The sequence below is a fragment of the Monodon monoceros genome, unplaced genomic scaffold (assembly GCF_005190385.1).
Source record: "Monodon monoceros isolate NGI ecotype Baffin Bay Population unplaced genomic scaffold, NGI_Narwhal_1 Super_Scaffold_11, whole genome shotgun sequence".
NCBI classification, from domain to species: Eukaryota; Metazoa; Chordata; class Mammalia; order Artiodactyla; family Monodontidae; genus Monodon; species Monodon monoceros.
In genome coordinates this window covers 113026040-113047381 of record NW_021703767.1, presented here as the reverse complement: position 1 = coordinate 113047381, position 21342 = coordinate 113026040, and the positions used below count along the sequence as shown (strand labels likewise).

Below are 21342 nucleotides of genomic sequence, written 5' to 3'. Positions count from 1 at the left end.
ATGACACTCTGTGGTTCAGAGAAGTGCGTTTGGACCCCAGTGGTGCCACCAATCCGTGCCATGATCTTGGACGAATGACGGTTTCTTCACGTGGAAACAGTGAGAGCTCCAAGCCCAAGGCAGGGGTGAAGCTTCACGGCACCTGCACCTAGTAGGTACCCAATAAATATGCATTATTCCACTCAGAAGATGAAGCAGGATATTCATTTTTGAAAAATATTTATTAAAAAACTAAAGTGAACGTGGCAAAAACAAACAAACAAACCCAACACATTCCTTTAAACAGCAAGCAGATGACACTGGTTATAAAGCGTTTCCAACTCTACTCATCTAGTCTTTCCCACCGTCTAAGTCGAGGAGGGCCACTGAAGGAAGCCACATGTAAACAGGTCTTCTGTACTAGTGACGAGCAAAAACTACGTGAGAGCCATCAAAAGCCATCTGACTTGCTCTCCTAGGCAATCCACCCCAAACACGAGACAGTGACCAGATCTTAGGACTGTGTTCATGGGGGTCTGTAGTTCTAGTTTTAATTTTGGGGTGGGGGGTGTGTGGATGAAATAGTAGAAAGACAAACAGTATCAGCAGAGGGCAATCTTAAAGCACCTTTAAAATCTGGACCCTTTCCCACAATTTAACCCATTAATTCTCAAACTTTACTGTTGGAAAGAACCCCCTGATGAGATTGTTAAATTCGCAGGCTCCCCAGACTGCATGTTTCAGGTGAGCACTCCAGGTGATTCTATGCACGTTGGTTAGCCATCTGGTTTGAGAAACACTGTTTAAATTGCATTGAAACAATTCACACCCCCTTAAACACAAGATAAGAGTAAACTTAAGGAATCTGCTGACAGTCACTGTGCTTTTGTCAACTTGCAGGGACCAATGCAGGGAGGCAGGCAGGAAAGAGCCTCCGATTCCTAACATACGGGTTTAGAGGAGCCCGAACAACCTGTCAGGTGCTGTTCAGGAAGTAAATAAAATTGAATAATAAAGTTGATTTTAGGTCACAGAGCGGCCTCCAAATGACTAACAGGCCAACCTCCTCCGTCCCAGTTTAATGAACTTTGTTGAGCCAATGCCAGATGGGAAGCTGCCGTTCACACAGAACACGGGGTAACTGTGGGTCTTGACTTGTGAAGACACAGTGAATAAAACATCTATAAAAACCTTTATTAACCATAGAGCACTATATCCAAATCATTTCAGTACATCACGGACAACACGTAGAAATAGTCACATTGATTCCAAGGTTCCCATTATCTGCGAAAAGATGTGCTATGGCTGTGTCGAACACCAGGCAGTCGCTGTTCATGATGGCCGAGGACACGCCGTCGTGGATGGACCGGGGCGTGGCCTCCCAGGTCAGTCTCCTCCGGTTCCCGTTCAATTCCAGTCTGTAGGCGAAGTTCTCAGCCTGCTTGCGGGTGCCGATGAGCAGAACGATGGCGAAGAACTGCTGGTGGCCCTCGTACTTCTCTTGTTTCTCCAGCACCAGCATGAAGTGATGGCCGAAACACGACTGCATCATCACCCAGTCCACAGCCCCCGGCAGGTTAATGTCTGTGGCCAGGAAGACGATGTCTTCTCCCTGAAGGGTGGTGATGCTCTTGTGGGCGTGCATGAGATGGGACATCACGGCTTCCAGGGACCCCTGCCACTTGCAGGAAGCACCGGGACAAGGGCAAGAGTAGGGACGGTATTCACAGATGTCTTCGTGCTCCGGCTTCTCCGTGTGGTGTAGGGTCAGGGAACAGCCCGTGGTGGCGTACTGCGGGGACAGAAAGAGTCAGAGTGAGACATCGGGCCTCCTCAACCTCTATGGGGGCAAACCTCTAAGAGCCTTCACCCGCTCAGGTTTCCAAGACTTAAACGGCATTCTTATTTCAACTACTTTTGCTCGAGAGGAGTTAAACCTCGAAGACTTCAGAGTCTCAGTGCTTATTCATTCTCAGTACTGCTGTGCATAAAATCGGGGGCACATCCCGAACCAGGCATGAACTGCATTCCTGCCCCCGTTCCAACACTTAAAAACATGAGAACTCCAGTGCTCTTACTGTAAATGTCTCAAACGAAATTGTGAAGCCAGCCCTAGAAAATCTGGCCTTTTCCTTATTTTCTGTGAATTTAAAGAATTTTTAAAAAGAATTTAGAATTGCTTAGGGGTAGGATAAGGAATATATGTTATCTCCAGACTAGTTTTCCCCTACAGACAATTTTGCAGAGAGTATAATTCCCCTCCATTGTCCCTGTCCACTTCTTCCTGGCTCAAATTGTGACCAGCAGGCAGCCTGTGGGAAGGCTGCCCTGTGGTTCCCTGCTCTTGCTGCTGGAGTGACCAGCCCAGGGCAGAAGAGAGCCCGCTGGACTTTCCCCAGACCCCTTCCTCAAGTCCACGTGCACTGCACATCTCTTCATGACCCGGTGGGTCAGGTCCTCGTGACAGGCCCGGTAAGAAGGGGAACTAAAGTGGGTCCTGGAGTGGCCGCTCGTCCTAGATGAGTTTTCTGACAGCCTCTCCCTCCAACGCTGCCTTAATAGGGTGGGAACAAAACCTTTTTCTCCCTGCATTCAGGATGACATTCCTGATGGATAAATCACATCCATCACGAGACAAGACCACGCCAAAAGGAATTAGATTTCTATACCCAACCTTCATAAGAATGACCATGTTAATTCCCAGATACCAGATGGAGAATCAGCTCACAAGTAGACACCTGCCCAGAGTACTGTGCTGTTGTTTTGTCAAGGATGAGGAAACCTGAATGGACTTTTCAGGGGAAACCAGAAGTTAGCTTCATCCCCCTCGAGCCCAGGGTGGCAGGTATGCCATCTGGGTTCCCCCACTTGGATTCCCCTGCCCCCTGTTGAGACATGAAGACACCAAATGAGTGAAGGGCCACGTCATTTTTCTTCTTTTTTTTTTTTGGCCGTGCCAGGCAGCTTGCAGGATCTTAGTTCCCCAACCAGGGACTGAACCCAGGACCACAGCAGTGAAAGAGCCGAGTCCTAGCCACTGGACGGCCAGGTTAGTCCCCCATGTCATTTTTCTAAGATGCTATGTCCAATGCTAAAAACACAAAACCAAACCCCACAGCTGTTTTTGCTTCTCCCTACCCTGCTTTAGGGAATAAACCCCTTATAAACTTTAAATAGGTCACATTCTCATCTTTACAGCTGAATTCATCACTAGCAATAAGCAGACACTGAGCATCTTCTCCTTACAAGACCCTAAGCTGTAGTCACTGAGTGGATACAGAGCAGAGAAGGCAGCTACCACCCTTAGGGAGATGAGTCTCCCCTAATACGGAAGAAGAGGGTGGCTTAAAGAGAGAGATGCAGCTCCTTCCTCCTCTGTACCTAAAGTGAATTATAACGGTCTTCAGTAGAAACTGGCAGAAGTAGTTGACCAGTTACTTACTTTGCCCGTAGGAATTGTGTATTCATCTTTTAAAACCACAGACTAGGGCTTCCCTGGTGGCGCAGTGGTTGAGAGTCCGCCTGCCGACGCAGGGGACGCGGGTTTGTGCCCCGGTCCGGGAAGATCCCACATGCCGCGGAGCGGCTGGGCCCGTGAGCCATGGCCGCTGAGCCTGTGCATCCAGAGCCTGTGCTCCACAACAGGAGAGGCCACAACAGTGAGAGGCCCGTGTACCGCAAAAAACAAAACAAAACCAAAAACCACAGACTAATTTTAAAAGCACAGGTATAAGAAACTTAATCAGGAAAAACAAATTTATTTATCCATATATATTTATAGTTTGTGTTCCTAATAGTGTAAGGCCCTAAAAGACACACCTCTATTAACTGTGTTTTAAATCTAGGGTGAGGCTCGGAATACAGAGCCTTCTGATGGTTTTCTGTGAGTGATGGGTGAGGCGCTTCTGCCGGGTGTTTAAAAACACACATCCACACAATAAAAATAGCAAGAATTGGCCCAGAGCCTGGCAGATTCCCTGGCTGAAACAAGCCCTCAATATTTGGTTCTGAAGACCTTTCAGCATTGGCTGTTTACCACAGCTGCCTAGGAATAATTCCAGGAATGAGATGAACTCTGGCACAGAGTGTACAGAAAAGTACCACCTGCCCCTCTTCCCCAGCCCAAAGCCCCAAACCACTCCAGGTTCACGAAGTCAAACGTACAACAAATATTTATCACCTAGCAATCATTTTAGAACTTTTCCTTGCGTAACTCAAGTAGGAATATTTATATTCTGAATTATTGGTTTGCCTTACAAGTCACTCACTCTTCCTTCGACCCAAATACAGAGAACAGGGGACCTCCCCAGATTACACGAATAGACCAGGCGTTACTTAGCATCTGTGTGGACAGTGACCTTTTGAAAAAAGATCTTGCTACAGCCTCTATTAACTTAAATAAATTTTAAAGTGTTAATGTGCTTACTCTGCTTTTCATAAACAAGCTGAACATTAATGCCGATCTATTCCTTCTCTTTTCCATCATGGGTGAGGGTCTTCATGACCACTGGCACCACTGTTAGGACGACTAGATTAGAGGTGATCTCTCAAAAGGAAAGATCTAAACTTTCAACGTGTGTGCACTCACACGCACACATACACCTGTGCTCTCATGCCACACTTCATACTTGTGACAGTCTCGCCATTGTTCTGGAATGACGTTCTCGTCACCTACATTAGGGGCACTCCTCCAGGGGTCAGAGGGCAGGCTTCAGGGTCTGTGAATTCCCCGAGACTGTCTATAAAATGGTCTAGGTGCCACTGAGGAGCAAACCCAAACTGCACTGGTCCCTGGGCTTGTGTTTTCTCGACAAGCTCCAAGGATTTCTAAGGGCTGCCAACCTCTGTGGCGCAGATCCTGCCCCCTGTGGTGTTTACTGTCAGAGGGGCCACATCATGCAACAATAAACAGCTCAAATACATCAGAAAAACGGGTAACTATGCAAAGGAAGACGGGGTGGGGGGCGGTGATAGGTGATTTCAAAGTGGGGAGAGGTTGAGGAAGAGGGCGGATGGGAAGCCTCACTGTGGATGAAGCGGTCTGTGGATGGTGCAGGTCCATCCAGTTCTAGCAGAGGATTAGTGGAGCAAACAGTGGGGATAAAACCTAAATGAGGAGGAGGGCCCAGGCTCCGTCAGGGACATCACTGACAGTTTAGTTTATTTTCCGGGTTTCTCTACAGCAGCACTATTGACAAAGAGCAGATAAGTCTGGGTTTGGGGGGCTGTGCACTGGAGGATGTTTAGCAGCATCCCTGGCCTCTGCCCACTAGATGCCAGAGCATCTCCCCACCCACCACGTTCTGACAACCAGAAATGTCACCAGGCCTGGCCAAATGTCTCCTGGGCAGCAAAATCACCCCAGTTGAGAGCCACTGATCTTCAATGAGTGACAGAGCCCGGCGGGGCAGCCACACTCGCAGCCGCGAGGAGGGGCCACACCAGGAAGCGGGTCGGGCTGGTCACCGGCCCAGCCGGCGGGCGCTACCCAGGGCAGCTCAGGAACGCCAGCTCTGACGCACGACTAGACCTTGATGGCTTGTGCAGCGTGGAGGGAGCCTGGGGCGCTGGTTCCACCCGTTTCACAGACTGACTGACTCATCCTGGCCACGTCGTCACTGGTGGCCACACCAGGGTCAGAGCCCTGTGTTTCCGGGTCCTCTGCTGCTCTTTTTCGGCACACGACAGCTTAGGAGTCAGACAGTCTAAGAACCACTCTCGAGAAAAAGACAATTTCCATCTGCCTTGATGCCCCGTACCCTCCACGGAACACACACACAACACCCAGCGTCCACAGATACACTGCTTCTGGAAGCAGGTTCGAATACGAACTTCTTCCTTGGGTGGCAAGGAGAAAAAACAGCCCTGAAAGCAGCCCACCCTAAGGAATGAGGTGGCGGTACCTCACAAACAAGTAACCAGTAATTAGGCCCTCCCAGCCTTCCCTGGCCTCTGGCAAGAAAGTCCTGAGGCTTCCCTTCTCTCAGTCTAGCTGGGGCCTGCCCACCCAAGGGGAGGGTTCAAAGGATGCCCGCTTTCCTTGAGACGCCCGCTTCTTCACTGCACACTCTTGTTCCTGAGATAAAGCACCTGGGCTGCTTCGCAGAGGGCTCTCTGCAGCCTGGGACACATCCATGGTTATAAATGAGATTTCTCCACCGGCAAGTATCTGCTCGTCTCTTCCGGGGCTGAGTGGAATGTGCTTTAAGTGAACCTCTTTAACGGGAGGTTAGGGGAGACACGGACGCACACAGGAGCCCAAAGCTAAAGAAGAATGTGTGTGGCATGGGGGAGATGGCCCAGCAGAGTGAGAAAGCGATGTTGAAATAACATTTCTGACTTCTCTTTTAGAAACTCTGCACGTTTCGATGGCTCAAGACTCTTGTGCAAACACGTTCTGCCATGAAAAGGGCAACATGTGACCCGGTGCCTCATTCTGATGTCTTTGCAGAGAGCGGTAAATAGTGCCAATTGTTTTCTGGACGTGGGGTTTGAAGGTTGTTTTACTTAGGCTGGAATTTAGACAAGGTTTTTTTTCCCTTTTTGGCATACAGACACCTTGACACCCAAATACACACGACGAGGTGTGTCAGAAACGTAGTCAAACACTAGGCACCTGTTATTTACCTAAGAAACGCAGGTGTATTATATTTATGGAATGGGTATATAAACAGAATTCTTAGCTTGCATGCTAGTTAAGGTCATGGATCCTGTAAGTCTTCTCACCTATTTAATCAAATCTGAGTCCATGCGATTCAAGAACGATTTGCTGGACTCCCACAGTCAACAGTCTATGACACTGGAGGCGCCGTGCACAGAAGCAGGTCCCTCCTGGGGACTGTGAGGTAACCGCCTTGCCTCCCCTGCTTACCTCCTAGGAAACGGTGAAATGTATTCGCAAAGTGTCTGCCAGCGCCTCAAACGAGAATGGCTCAAGGGAAACAAAGTGCAACATACATTGTGCTGCTGATGCTTATAAGCTTTTGAATTAAATCCAAGAAACGACCTTGTCTTGGAGTAAGCGTAAGCAAAAGCCAAGTGCACTTTCTTTCCATCTAAATAAGCTGTCATCATCACAGAATGCACACTCACAGCCAAATGCAGTGTCTGACCCTGGACTGGGAAACCAAAATTGCTACAAAGGGCATTGCTGGGGCAACCACGGAAATTTGAATATGGACTATAGATTAGATAAGAATATCTACTGCATATCACATTATCACCTTATTTACATAAACTATTTGTGCCGGGGGCGGGGGTGGGGGGTGGGGGTGGGGTGGGGGGTGGGTGTTTATAGCTTTTCTGAAACCTTACATAGATGGGGAAACATGATGCTTTTGTCGTTTTGATGGCTATATGTCCCTCTTGCTTAAAATGTGTTTACAACCACTGGTGGAGTGGGTGTGATTAGAACTCAAGTACCCAGCGTCCTGTGTAACCTTGGATTGAGCCTACCTACCTACCAAGTCACCTCTGAGTGGGTCCATAAAGCTACCTACTACTCAGCCCTTAGCTGTTATTACCAGTGGAGAATTTCAGACGTGGGCAACAGGAGAAAGTGACATCTCTTCTTTATTATAATAATCATACTCACCCTGCATCTGTCTGTCTAGCATCCTTCCTCTAAGAACTTCATCGGATTTTCACTTAACTCAAACGGTATATTCCTCACCTCTGCTATGAGGTAGTGCAAAGACATAATTATCTACCCATAGTGCAGTAACAGTTTCACAGAGAAGACAGTGTCACTCAGTACTTGAGCTGTCAAACAGTGGTGAGGCTAAGAAAATACTGACATTTAACTTTATAAAACTTTCTTCCGGAGAAGGCAATGCTAATTCACATCTTAGGCTCAAAAATTCCTCCTTTTTGCCTAAGAAAAAGTCCACGAGCCTCATGGGGCAGAGTTTTCTTACTGAAGGTGACTTGATGGAAGAGTCTGGCATCTTATTATTGCAGTCATCTGAGAACATCCTACTCTTGGGGAGGGGTGTGTGTGCGTTTGGCCTTACAAAGACTCCTTGGGCTGGCAGGGGGTTCTTTTTAATCTTGGAAATGTTAAACAAAAGTTGACTTTTGACCAAATATACCTCTCATCTGACCATAGCTCGAGCTAGCAGGCAACCCCACAATGGCTTGGAGAACCAGTTTCGTAAGGTCCCTTCAGAGTCTCTGTTCAAGCAAACAAAAGCACCGTAAAGTAGGAGCTGGGGTGAGAGGCGTTATGGGCCTTGTCCAGACTTTCTCAATACACCCTTCCCGCCAAGCTCCCACCTGCATGATCACGTTCACTGCCCTGCCCACCCTTCAAACGGCGCTACGATCCCTCTGGACGTTTTTCTCAGTGAATACAACTGAATTCACAAGAAGGCTGAAGTGGCAGGGTTGCCAGACGTAGCAAATAAAGATACACGCAGCTCAGTACGTTACAGACAATATTTGGGTTATACTTATATCAAAAAATTATTTGAAACTCAAATTTAACTGGGCATTCTGTATGCCCAGTTAAATAAAAGGCCCCTTCTGGTACCACTACTGCCATCCCTCCAAAAGCCACTACGTGAGGCTGGGATCCCTGTTCCTCAGCTGGTGGAGTTGGTAGCAGAAAGGGCAGGAGGTTATGTGTAATTATAAGGCACATTCTGGAGTTTCTGCTCCCCAAACTAACAAACTTTGGGCAAATCTCTTAGGGGGGATGCTAACCGTGTCCTACTTCCTTTACAAAGTAATTAGGAGGATAACATGAGATAATGCACCTGGCTCGGACCAGGTAAACAACATTTTCTACAAGCACTGGCCTTCCATACAGCCCCATCAGGATCTTCCATCCCTTCCTTCTCTGTGGGCATGCCGCTGCTCATCCTTTTTATTTTAATTTTTAAAAACATTTTAATTTATTTTTGGCTGCGTTGGGTCTTCGTTGCTGCGCGCGGGCTTTCTCTAGTTGCGGTGAGAGGGGGCTACTCTTCGTTGCGGTACTCAGGCTTCTCATTGCGGTGGCTTCTCTTGTTGCACAGCACTGGCTCTAGGTGCACGGGCTTCAGTAGTTGTGGCACATGGGCTCAGTAGTTGTGGCGCACAGGCTTAGTTGCTCCCCGGCATGTGGGATCTTCCCGGACCAGGGCTCGAACCCGTGTCCCCTGCATTGGCAGGCAGATTCTTAACCACTGCGCCAGCAGGGAAGTCCTGCTCATCCTTTTTAATGCAGCTCCAACACCACCACTGAGGGAGGCCTCCAGACTCCTCTGCTCCTACTACTTCAGAAGGGCTCTGTTGGCACATCTATCTCCAGAGTTAGACTCAGAGTTTCAGAAGGATGGGGTGGGAGGGGTGGGGCGATGGCTGGCTAGGCAGATGGTTTGTAGGAAGAGAGGGCTTGGGGCTGCAGGAGATTCCAAGGCAGGGGTGGGTCTGATGAAAAGTCAGTGGGTCATCAGGAGGGGCCAACTCTCGCCTGATGTTACATGAGGGAGAAAAAGCAGGCAGCAGCATTAAGAAAAGCAAAAGGATAACACCCATTGCTGGTGACGCTGGAGAGAAGTGGGCACTTGATTGTAAATGATTCTACGTGAGAAGGCAATTTGGCTGTATGAGCAATAGCTTCTGATTTCTGCACCTACCCTTTGGCCCTATCATTCAACATCTAGGAATTTATCATTAGGAAATAATTATTTTCTTATGCACAGGGCTTCAGTTATAGCAGTACTTTTCTTTCTTTTCTTTTTTAAACACAGTAAGAAAACAGAATGATTTAAATGACCACAAACTGGAGTTTGATTAAATAACTGATACATTCATAATCAACATTACATTCCACAACATTCCAGAGTTATGGAACTGCAATACTATGCAGCCATTAAACAGGATCTTAAGGAATATTTATCAGTGTGGAAAAGCAGTCACAATGTGTTAGATGAAAAACCAGGTTATGAAATAGTATGTGGATTTCCCATCTGACTTGTTTTTCGTTGTTTGTTTGTATATTTTGATGTAGCGGTTAAGTTTGCAAGGACCTGTGCAAAAATGGTGCAGTGGCTATTCTAGGTGGTGGGGATTACGGAAAATAATATCAAATTGAAATCTCCCATATGTCCTACATTAAAAATAATGATCATGGGCTTCCCTGGTGGCGCAGTGGTTGAGAGTCCGCCTGCCGATGCAGGGGACACGGGTTCGTGCCCCGCTCCGGGAAGATCCCACATGCCGCGGAGCGGCTGGTCCCATGAGCCATGGCCGCTGAGCCTGTGCGTCCGGAGCCTGTGCTCCGCAACGGGAGAGGCCACAGCAGTGAGAGGCCCGCGTACCGCAAAAAAAAAAAAAAAACCCCCAAAAAACCAACCAGAGTAAGAGGTAGCCTGGGGAAGAAGGAGTGAGCCAAAGACACTACCTTTATTGATTGAAAGTTATAAAACAGGGCCCAGGTCCACACATTTAACACAGGTTACCTTCCATCCATCTCGACACTGTCTGTGGCTGAAAACTGGGAAGGGGATAACCTTTTACTCACAGACACTGTACAGTGTAAAATTCATTACAATAAAGCCTTTACCCAACTGGAAATGAGAATGACAGCTTCCCAATTTTTAAGAAACGAATGGAGAAAGATGCACACATGGGGCAAAGTTGATGAAATTCTGCTAGGGAATTTTCTGTATCTCTCACAAGCATCAGAAAGTACACTCAGGTTTAATATAAAAACACATTTGCGGACTTCCCTGGTGGCACACTGGTTGAGAGTCTGCCTGCCAGTGCAGGGGACACGGGTTCGAGCCCTGGTCTGGGAGGATCCCACATGCCGCGGAGCAACTGGGCCCGTGAGCCACAACTACTGAGCCTGCGCGTCTGGAGCCTGTGCTCCGCAACAAGAGAGGCTGCGACAGTGAGAGGCGCACCGCGATGAAGAGTGGCCCCTGCTCGCCACAACTAGAGAAAGCCCTCGCACAGAAACGAAGACCCAACACAGCCAAAAATAAATTTATTTTTTTTTAAAAAAAGTAAAATAAAATAATTTTTTAAAAAATTTAAGAAGAACCCCCAAAACCCACATTTGCTCAGGAAGCCTTTCTGTGTGACTCACCAGCAACACACAATGGCTCTGAAGGCTGGTGTTCACTCTGGCAAATGTGTACCGACTATGTGCCCCTTTCAAGGAGTGAGGAGGACCTTACGGGTGGGAATGAGAAATGTCACAGTTCACAAATTTCATCAGATGTACAAGTCTGGCTCTTAAGACATTTTACACTGAGGTCTTACTGTAGTCATTTGTATACAGCACTTTATATGCGGCTTCAAAAAAAAAGAGCAACTCTAATCCATCCCTAGGCTGGGGACTTTATACGTCAGACCTGCTGTACCTTTTGGCTCTGCTTGTACTAAAGATCACCTTTAAGTAACAATGATTTAGTCTAGTTCCAGGCGGTGGCGACCTGTGAAAAATCTTTGGCCAGCTCTTTGTAGAATCAGCATTAAACTTCGGTACTCTTTCCTAGTTGGGGCTTCTGTTCTTGATTTTATATTCAAAAGCTGTCAACTTTGTTCTTGAAAATCTTGAGCCTCACCAGAAATGCACATGGACCCCAGTGCCTGCCAGCACAGGCTTTTAGGAGGCAACCTGGTCAACTTCAGCCAGGAGTGGGGACGGCAGGGACGATTTCCAAAGTAAAGAATTTTGTCTTAGGGGAATTACTGAGGCTCAGAAGAGATCTTTGAAATTGTTTTGGCAAATCAGCTTATACCCTCAGAATTTTAGGTGACTGATCACCCATCTTCCATCTGATTTGGTGAAGCAGAAGCCCTCTCCAGCACTTCTGATCTGAGAGGGCCCACCAGCTAGGGGTTATCTCCGTTCTTTTAAACTTATGAACAAAAAGGTTCAAGGAAGTAGTGACTGGACTGAGGTCACAGAAAGCCAGGATGAGAACCCAGTCCTGTCTCCTGCGTAGTGCCCTTTTCCCTTGGACAGCTCGCTAGATTCCCAAATTTTAGGGCAAAAAAAGATCCTTGGTATAATCATTTAGTTCAACTCCTTCTCTTAAAGGCACTCAGGTGCCTTGTACAAAGTCAAACATCTAGTCAATGGGACAACAGTTCAGGTCTCCCAAAGGCCAGAAGGTTGGCATTCTCTCTGGGCAAAACAAAGATGAAAAGGGAATAAGCTGTAACAGTTGGGGCCTATCAGAGTTTCAAAGTTCATGCATGCTCAGAGTTAAATGAGAACTTCCAGGCTCAATGGATGCTTTCTAGAAGAGAACCAGGTCAGAGGTTGCACACTGGCAGCTGGAATTTGGTCTGCAGACGTGGTTGGTTGGGCCTGCAAGTACGAGCTTTACATTTGAATTTGGCCAATGTTAAAAAAAAAAAAAATTGAGATTTAAAAAAAATTTATTTATTTATGGCTGCGTTGGGTCTTCGTTGCTGCGCGCAGGCTTTCTCTAGTTGCGGCGAGCGGGGGCTACTCTTCATTGGGGTGTGCGGGCTTCTCGTCGCAGTGGCTTCTCTTGCTGCGGAGCATGGGCTCTAGGCGCGCGGGCTTCAGTAGTTGTGGCACACGGGCTCAGTAGTGGTGGCTCGCGGGCTCTAGCACGCAGGCTCTGTAGTTGTGGCGCACGGGCTTAGTTGCTCCGCGGCATGTGGGATCTTCCCAGACCAGGGCTCGAACCCGTGTCGCCTGCATTGGCAGGTAGATTCTTAACCACTGCGCCACCAGGGAAGCCCAAATTGAGATATGTAACATTCAAAAAATCCAGATTTCTGGCTTTTCTTGAAAAAATCCAAAGGTCTGGCATGGCTGCATCCACATTCCCATCCCTGCCAACCGGCCAGACTCAGGCAAAAGTTGCCCTCTTTGAAGGTGGCATGTGTGGTCCAACTCCCAACCACCCCCACTGCCCCTGACGTCACCCGAACCTGAGGTCACGTGTCAGATGCCTCTGTCCCTCGCATTACCTGTCCCTGCTGGTATTTACAATTTGTCCCTACCTGACTAGATGAGTCCACACTGAGGAGCTTTTAACTTTCAGCTGGATTATCTAATTTGACTTTTTTTTTTTGAGCGACACTAACAACACTGTCACAATCCAACTGCAGGGAAGACTTAATCTGACAGAGGCTTTCCAGTTCCATAATTATTTGGTGATAATGCTGCTAGAAACTTTTAGAGCAGCCAAAGAAAAAGTGGAAAGAAAACGTCTCACAGTGTAAGTGGGCTGAGATGGTTGAGCATTTCCCACGGCTGCGAAGAGAAATACTTGGCTGATATTAAAATACACTGTTGAGTGGGGGGCACCGATGTGTCAACCTTCACTTCTCCCCCTACACCCACGCTCCCCGGAGGTGGCGGTGGGTTTGAGATAAGGGGATAGGATGCCTAAACTTCTCAGGCGTGGCGCAGGCCATAGAATGGACTAAAAATACCACAGGTGGCAGACAGCCATACTCTGATAGAGATCCTTTTTTTAAAAGGAGACCTGAGCTAATAGCGCATATGGTGCCCTCTATCAAAGGTGCTGGCAGGACTCTAGCCTTTAATTATGTGACCCCACACCTACATAAGGAAGCTATTTGGCAACGCATCCATTTTGGGGGCAACTGAAGCACAAGCAGTTCAGAGCTGGGTTGAAATCCCCCCAAATATTAGGTTTGTCGGCGGTTCCCTCCCTCCTCTCCCTGCCACCCCGCAGGATCTTCTCACCCAACAAGCCCTACAACATTCCTGCCAATGAATTTTAGAGTCAGCATCTATGTTGTCTCATTGGGATGTGTCCATCTGGTGAACTCATCTAGTCGGATGATTTTGTTACTGGTGTCAACCTCAAGTTATGCTTTGGAGCCTTGGAGTATAAGCTCAGATTCCAAATCCCTACATAGTGAGTAGTACAAAGGATGTGTGCCTTCCGAATGCAGGTTTATGGGCTGGTCCACTGTGTGATCTCGACAAGTCACTTAACACTTAACCTCTCTATAGGCGCTTGTTTCCTCACCTGCGAAAAAGAAAAGCAAACTCATAAAAGATGACCCATGCAAAGGAGCTGGCATGCAAAGGGCATCCAACAAGCATTCCACAGAGCCTCCCTTCTTTTCATGGAATTCTGGAAGCTACAGGTCCTCAGAAGTTGAACAGTCCAATCTCCTCATTACAGATGAGGACATCGAGGCCCCCAGAGGTGGTCTCGCAGGCAAACAATGGCAGTGCTAGGCAACTCCTGAGACCTGCCTTCTGGTATTTTACCCAACATCCGTTTTCTCCCATGAGCCAGCCCATGAGAGAAACTCAGAGCAGGTAGGGACAAGTGACAAGACAGTCCCTATGATTTGCAGGGGCAAGTGTGAGGCATAGGGCTTGCTAGGCAGATCTAGTTTGCTGAAGTTTGCCACAGGCCTCACCATTCCCTATTGCTCTTGGCCTCCCCAACAAACATTATCGCAGTTGCTTGCTGAGCCTCTGTATCCAGCCAAGTTTGGTTGATCCAAACTAGCTGGCTGAGCTGCCCTGTCGACAGTCTGGATTACTGATCACCCAGAGTTGAGGCATGCACACTCCAGCTCTACAAATCGCACACATATGCATTCGCACAAAAGTGAGCCCCCAGGCCACTTTCTAAGCTCGGTTCCTGGTCTGCAGGGTGATGGTTGACCCTGTCTAATTTCAGCTTGCAAAGCGATGGCTTTGTCCAAGTGCAGTCTTACAGAATGGGAACTTTAAAAATCACTGACATGTACAGAAACGCTGGATACCCTTGATTCCCAAGAGAACTCTCCTTCAAGAGAGACTTCACACTAGGAAAGAACACATGCTTCAACAGGAACCAGAATCTTGGATCCTGAAAGTGAAACTTCATACTTCAGACAGCATGTTGTAACTGTCCCTTTCCCTTTCTCTAGGGAGCAACATAATGCTTTTATGATACTGCTTTTTAAAAATAAATTAGGGATAGCTGACTGATATCCAATGCTCATTTGTGACCTGCAATTCATCTAAAATAATTTCTTTTATCAGCCACTGAAGGTTTGGGGGAAAGTGAAAGGCTGAGAAGATGGCTCCCCAGAAACCCTGTGGGGCATCTACCACCTCCTCATCCAGGCCCCACAAAATATCTCAAACCTCAAATATCCACTCTTACGTCACCTATCGCCAAACCTTCTCTTGATCACTAGGCTGCCACCTTCTTCATGACCCTAAGAAAATTTTGGAACTATTTTGTCTAAATTTTATAACAACCTACTACTGGGCTGGGTGAATTAGTAAGCATTACATGAGGAGTAGTTGAAAGCGGAGTCATTTATTAAGGTTGACTGAAAACCCATAGCCCAGACACGGCTTCAAACCCTTATTTGAATATGCTATTTTAAACTTGATTTGTGGTAGGGCACAGACCAAATTAAATCACTCATTTTACTGACTTGAGTCCCAAGCTTCAATTCTCTGGTGGACTCTTTTTAATTTAAAAATAAGCTCTTGCCCTATAAAAGTAAGCAGCAGCAAGGAGAAATGCAAGACAGCCTAAATGGCCCAAGAGACAGTAGTTACTTTTACAAAAAAACACAGAAGTATCAATGACATTATTTCTAAGTTCAGAGAGTGAACTTTATGGTAAAATTCTAGGTTATAATAAGGTAACATAGAGAGGTATGTCTCTGAAACTGCTCCTGAAGATTTTTAAATGACAGATGTAGGTAAACAGATGCTACAATATGACCACACAATGCAATATTAGGCAGTCATTTAAAATACAAGGAGGTAGAGCTAGGTTGCAGACATAGAAAAATACGTGTGATGAAACGAATTTAAGACAGCAAGTTGCAGAAGCCATTTTTGGAGGAAAACTTATGTGTGCATATATAAACCTTTCTGACACTGACATCTACGATTCTATATTCAGCTGCGGAAGAGCATATGTATATATGGTTAGAAAAAACCCTATGCAGATGCATACTAAACCTAACATTGGTGGGAAAGGAGGTGCGACAACTTGCTCTTCCACTTGACTTCTTGTCTCAGTGATGTGCTTTTTTTTTGCAAGATCATCGATAACTTTTTAACTAAATAAAAAATAAAGTGATGGGCTTTAAAGAACTGTAACAACAGCTCCTGCGTGCCCTTCCTGTTAAATTCCCATCAACTCTTGCTTTCACCCCACTTAGTGAAAAAACACAACTCCCCAGTTCTTGGAAGCCTGGGAGAAGGAAAGGCGTGGCTTACAGGGTCCTCTTGTTGCTGGAGGAAAACAGGCTGTAGGCACCCTTTTTTTAGCTACCCTCCCGAGGGCTCCCACGTGTCAGGGGTGCGCTGAAAGCAGGCGCGGGGTGCAGGAGGAATACAGTAGCAATTCTTCCAAGCCCAGCGCTGGTAAAGGGTGCGTTTGGTTCGCCCTTCCCCCCCCCCAATCCCCCAAAGATAGTCAGCTTCCCGGTCCAAGTTTTACTTGGGCGGCCCAGCTCTACCCAGCCTCAGTACACGTCTGCAGAGTACGCAGGCTCCGGGTGGGGAGAGCGTGAAGTGTTCTAACAATGATCGCGTGCCAATTAGGCTGGGGTCAGTGATCGGGCAGCTGTCAGCCCAGAGCTACTCTCAAAGTGGACAGGTGGGCATGGGGGAGCGTAGACAAGGTGTAAACATTTTTTTTTTTTTTTTTTTAATAAGAGAGATGCCACCTGCCTCTCAGCGCCTGAGAGTGGGCTGGAGGACACAGGAGTTCCGGGAGGTCGCCGGGTGGAGGTGCGCGGCTGGCACCTGGGCTTACCTTGCAGGGAAACAGGACTGCCGAGGCCACCTTCTCCATAGCCAGGTTCCTGATGCTGGGCGTCAGGGCGCCCCTGCACGTCGGGCAGCAGCTCAACTTCTGGCGGCATTGGTTACACACCAAGTGCCCGGCCTGGCACTGCAGGATGGGGGGCAGGACATAGTCAAAGCAGACCGGGCACTCGAAGAGCGAGGTCAGCTCGTGGTGCTGCGGGGACACCGGGCCAGCCCCGCCGCCGCCGGGGCCCGAGATCACCGCCGCCGCGGCGGGCACCGCGGACGAGCCGGGGCCCGCAGCCGAGATGGTGGCGGCGGCCGGGGGCGCAGTCGGGGACTGAGCGTGCTGGGGCTGCGGCGGCGGCTGCTTGCTGCAGGGTTTGTTAGCGCTGGGGCCGGTGGAGGACGGGCGGCTCATCGCGTTCCGAACCAACCATGGAACTGCGGGCGCCTGCCTGCCGCGGGGCCGCCGGGGTCAAGGCGGTGCGCGCCCCGCGGGCGGCGGGCTCCTGGGCAACGCCACCGCGCCCAGCCCGGGACCGAGCAGCGGAGGCGGTCGGCGCCGGGCAGGCGGGGGGGCCGAACCGCGCTGACGATCTCCGCGGTCCCCGGCGCTCCGAACACCCCTCCGCGCCCCCAGACTCCTCCTCCCGGAGGCGTCGCAGCCCCGAAGCCTAGCGGTGCGCAGAACCACGGCCCACTCGCTCCTGGAGCGGCAGCTGACGCAAGCCCCGGGGGCGCGCGCGGACGTGACGCTTGGATACGTGTGCGGCCGCCCAGGCGCGCGGGGACTGGCAGAGCCACCCTGCGCTGGAGCGCCGGCTCCGCCCGACTCCAGCTGGCAGCACGGGGAACCGCCTAGCGCGGGCGCTTCCTGCCGGGGCTGAGGGCCCGACCCGCGCCAGTGAGCATGTCCGGTCGCCGCTGTAGCCGCCGCGCGGGGTCTTGATTTTCCGGGCTGCGGAGGCGGGGGCCGCTCTTTGGAAAGGCGTTGCCCAAGCCCTCTGGCCGCACCCCGGGGAGTCACGCCGACGCTTCCCGCGGGCGCAATCCAGGACAACTTTAGGCGGGGCGGGGCCTTGGATGGTGGGCGGGGCAGGACGCGGGCGCCCGACTACAACAGGTCGGAAAAAACCGAGAGGTTTCACTTCCCTGGGTTGAGTCAGCAGCGCGCGGGGGAGGCGTGCGGCTCGGCCAGGCCAGCTCTTAGTCTGGAGCGCGGGGTCAGGACCCGGAGCTTTGGGCGAGAGCAGGGCAAGGGGCTGGGGTTGGGTCTGCAGCGGGCGCGGGACCTAGTGCTGGGCTGTTAGGGGTGTGTTTGGGTCACTCCTTTGTCCTGCTCCCCAAGATGGAGAGGAGGTAAACTACTCCTTTCTCATCGGACCTGCCGAAGCCTTCGTTGAATCGAGCGCCTTTGACTTGCTAACAGGCCGGGGAGGGAGCTCGTGGACAGAGTTGGCTAAAAGGAGAGTTCGAGATCTCCAGAATCTAAGAATGTCAGAAATGTGGCTTGGGTCCTGAAGCCCCCGGAGGACAGTGGGTGATCCTCCAATACAACGCATCCTCATCTTTGAGATCCCTTGAAAGTCCAAGACTTTGGTGCAAGGTGTAGGAGAGACGGTGGTGAGGACTGGGTGAATAACGGTGGCCTCCGCTTACCATCTGTGTGACTTTGGACAAGTTCTTTAATTTCTCTGTGCCTCAATTTCCTCATTTGAGAAAGTGGAATAAAAAGAGCCCCTATTTTATAGGTGGGATAGTGAGGATTAAGTGAGTTTGATACATGCCAAGAACCTGGCCCATCATAAGCACTGCTTAACATTAGCTGTTATTTAAAAAAAAATACTCTTAGTGAATGTTTAATAATATTAATGAGTATCAGTGAATAAAATCTGTCCAAGAAATATACTGTTAGAGGCCGGAAGAAAGAAAGCTTAATCTTATACAGGGCATCTAGAAAGACTACATGCATGGAATTGGTGGAATTTGATCTAAATCTTGAAAAATAATAGATGTGATGTCATCCAGTCATTCAGTCAGTGTTTCCGGAGCATTTATTATGTACCAGCCACTGTTTGGGCTCTGAGAATGGTTCCAGTTTAGTCTCCGTTATAGTAAGGGAGCAATGCCAGTAGCCAAACACTCATGGAAGAGGTTTTCAGATGAATAGGCGGGGGTGAAGATACTGTAGCAGCAGCTAAAGCACAGTGAGGGAATGCATTGGGACTTGCGAGTGTGGAGATGGAGCATGGGAGCCTCAATTGGCCTGATAGGACCTTTATGTCAATGTCAAGGGGTAGCCACTGTAGGTTTTGAAAGGCACAGTAACATGGCTGAATCTGAGTTTTTGGAAGGGTACTTTGGGGAATACAAGAAAATAACCGATGTCTATTGAGTGTCCACTATGTGCCAGGCATAGATAGTTCTAAGGACTTTGCAATAATCTTACATGATGGATATTATTGTCATCATCTCCATTTTACAGTCGAGACACAGGGAGATTAATTTGCTGGAGATCACACAGGTGATCATATTGGAAAAGCTTCAGAGCCCTCCTTCTTAACTACTAGCCTACATCCCTTTCAGTTATTCCCGACAACTACTTACAGTCTGGTTAAGGAGTCAAGGTTGGCGCACTCAACACCAAACAGTTACACAGCTGTAATAAAGCACTGAATTTTGTGGGTACACTTTACATAAATTCTTTCCTTAGCTGGCCATGAGAGGAAAAAATTTAATCATATTCTGTTTGTTTCATTTTTACCTTTTTATAGCATAAAGAACGCAATAGTGACAACAACAGAAAAAATAAATCACCCAGTTTCACTTTTCTTGGAGAAGATAGAATATTTTCCACTTTTCATTTAAAACCCAAGCGAGTGGAATTTATTACCAGAATTTGTTTTCTTTCTCTCCAGCTCTGGCCTCTCAGTGCAGGTGGCCACCATTCTCAGATCCTACTGGCACTCTCTGGAGAAGTGGGTCCTTACCCTTGTCATGTTGATATGAGATTTCAGTATTCCAGCCAGCTAGGCCCTGGTTGTTCTAAAAGCAGTTTGGTTTTAGAGGTGTTGAAACAAAGGACAGAAAAGCAATTCTCTGCAGGGAGAATTTGGTTTACTTTTCCAAAAATACAACGAATCCATCCACTCGTACCCTGGCAGACGCCTCCTGTGATATGGAGACATTTCTTCTTGCTTCCTCCTTCACATCATTGCACTTCTGATTACGTTGACCTGGGTAATTAAAAAAAAAAAAAAAATCTCTGGGCAGTTGCTAAGGGTGAGTGGGGTGAGCATGCACAGGCTGACTGCTCACCCACATCAGTGACCTCTCCAGGCTGCCAGGCTGGCCTTTCTAGTCCTTCTTCCGTCTTCCTGCTTCCTTGGGGCTTTTGAATCAGAAAGAAGTGGCTTTGCACACTGGGCGCTGTGAGCTAGAGCCCTCTATCAGGAGGGCCCATGTGCTGAGTTGTGTTTATTTGCCCTTGGGAGTTGCTGCTACTGCTGGGTGACTTGTGGCCTGGGGAGGGCAGGGGGAAAGGTCCAGCCTTTTGTTGTCGCCTAATTCATGACCCATTTACCACATCTGCTGGAGGACAGGTTGGCTTCCTTCCCCCACCCACTGAGTCCTGGATTGCACAAAAGGGACATGTGTGAAGTAGGACACTGCTCCTTAACCCATCTCCCCCTCTGTACTACCCTTTAAAGATTAGGGGTAGGGACTTCCCTGGTGGTCCAGTGGTTGAGAATCCGTCTTGCAATGCTGGGGGCGCTGGTTTGATTCCTGGTCGGGGAACGAAGATCCCACATACTGCAGGGCAACTAAGCCTGCGTGCTGCAACGAAAAATCCCGTGTGCTGCAACTAAGACCTGACGCAGCCAATAAATAAATAAATATTTTAAAAAAATAAATGAAGACTAGGGGTATAATAAGTAACAATATCAGGGTGGGTCTTGTTTGTAAAAACTCACAGGGGACCCCTAATCTTACCTAAACCGCTGAGCAGCCGGTGAGAAATGCTCCAGCTAGGCAGACAAGCTCTCGGATCTTCTTTCTGTAACTTACAAATTGTGTGGTTTTGCAAATGAGGCAGCTTCTGCAGTCAGGCAACTGGTGTGCATTTTCAGAGTGAAGTGTGGCTTTTTCTGTTTAGAGGTAGAGGTGACTCAGGAGTGCATTGGAGCTTGCTGGGTGGAAATTCCGATAAGGGGAGAGCTTGTGGGAAATTTGGAGGTGACTATGAGGCCCCCCTGGTAATTATGGTAGGTACTTTCACCTTTAGAAAGTACTTTTGTTTCTGGGGTAATTTCCACGTGCTCAAACTTCTTTTGAGTAATTAGGGGTCTTTTAAGGCAAGTGTTTCTTGAACAACCACTGCGGACTTAGTACTACACATTGTACAAAGTAGGCATATATGCATTTGCATTATTTTTGTATCCATACTTAGCTAATATTTCTCTAGTGTTCATCGTGTGCCGGCCACTGTTCTCAGCACTTTACATGTTTTAATTCTCTTAATTCTCATAATGTCTCCTATAAGGTAGATGTTTACAGATGACAAAACTGAAGTACAGAGAAGCCAAGTTACCTGTAGTAAATAGCCTTTAATTAAGATGGCTCCAATG

The 21342-nt window shown here is 48.4% G+C and overlaps 1 protein-coding gene across 1 annotated transcript; it reads right to left on the bottom strand.

The window, feature by feature from the left end:
* Nucleotides 1–213: 213 nt before the first annotated feature.
* SIAH2 (siah E3 ubiquitin protein ligase 2) lies at nt 214–17657 on the bottom strand. The gene is made up of 2 exons (XM_029215483.1): nt 16719–17657; nt 214–1771 (listed from the first exon to the last, which is right to left on the bottom strand). The coding sequence occupies exons 1-2, from the start codon at nt 17130–17132 to the stop codon at nt 1214–1216; spliced, it is 972 nt and encodes a 323-aa protein (XP_029071316.1). The 5' UTR covers nt 17133–17657; the 3' UTR covers nt 214–1213.
* Nucleotides 17658–21342: the final 3685 nt, after the last annotated feature.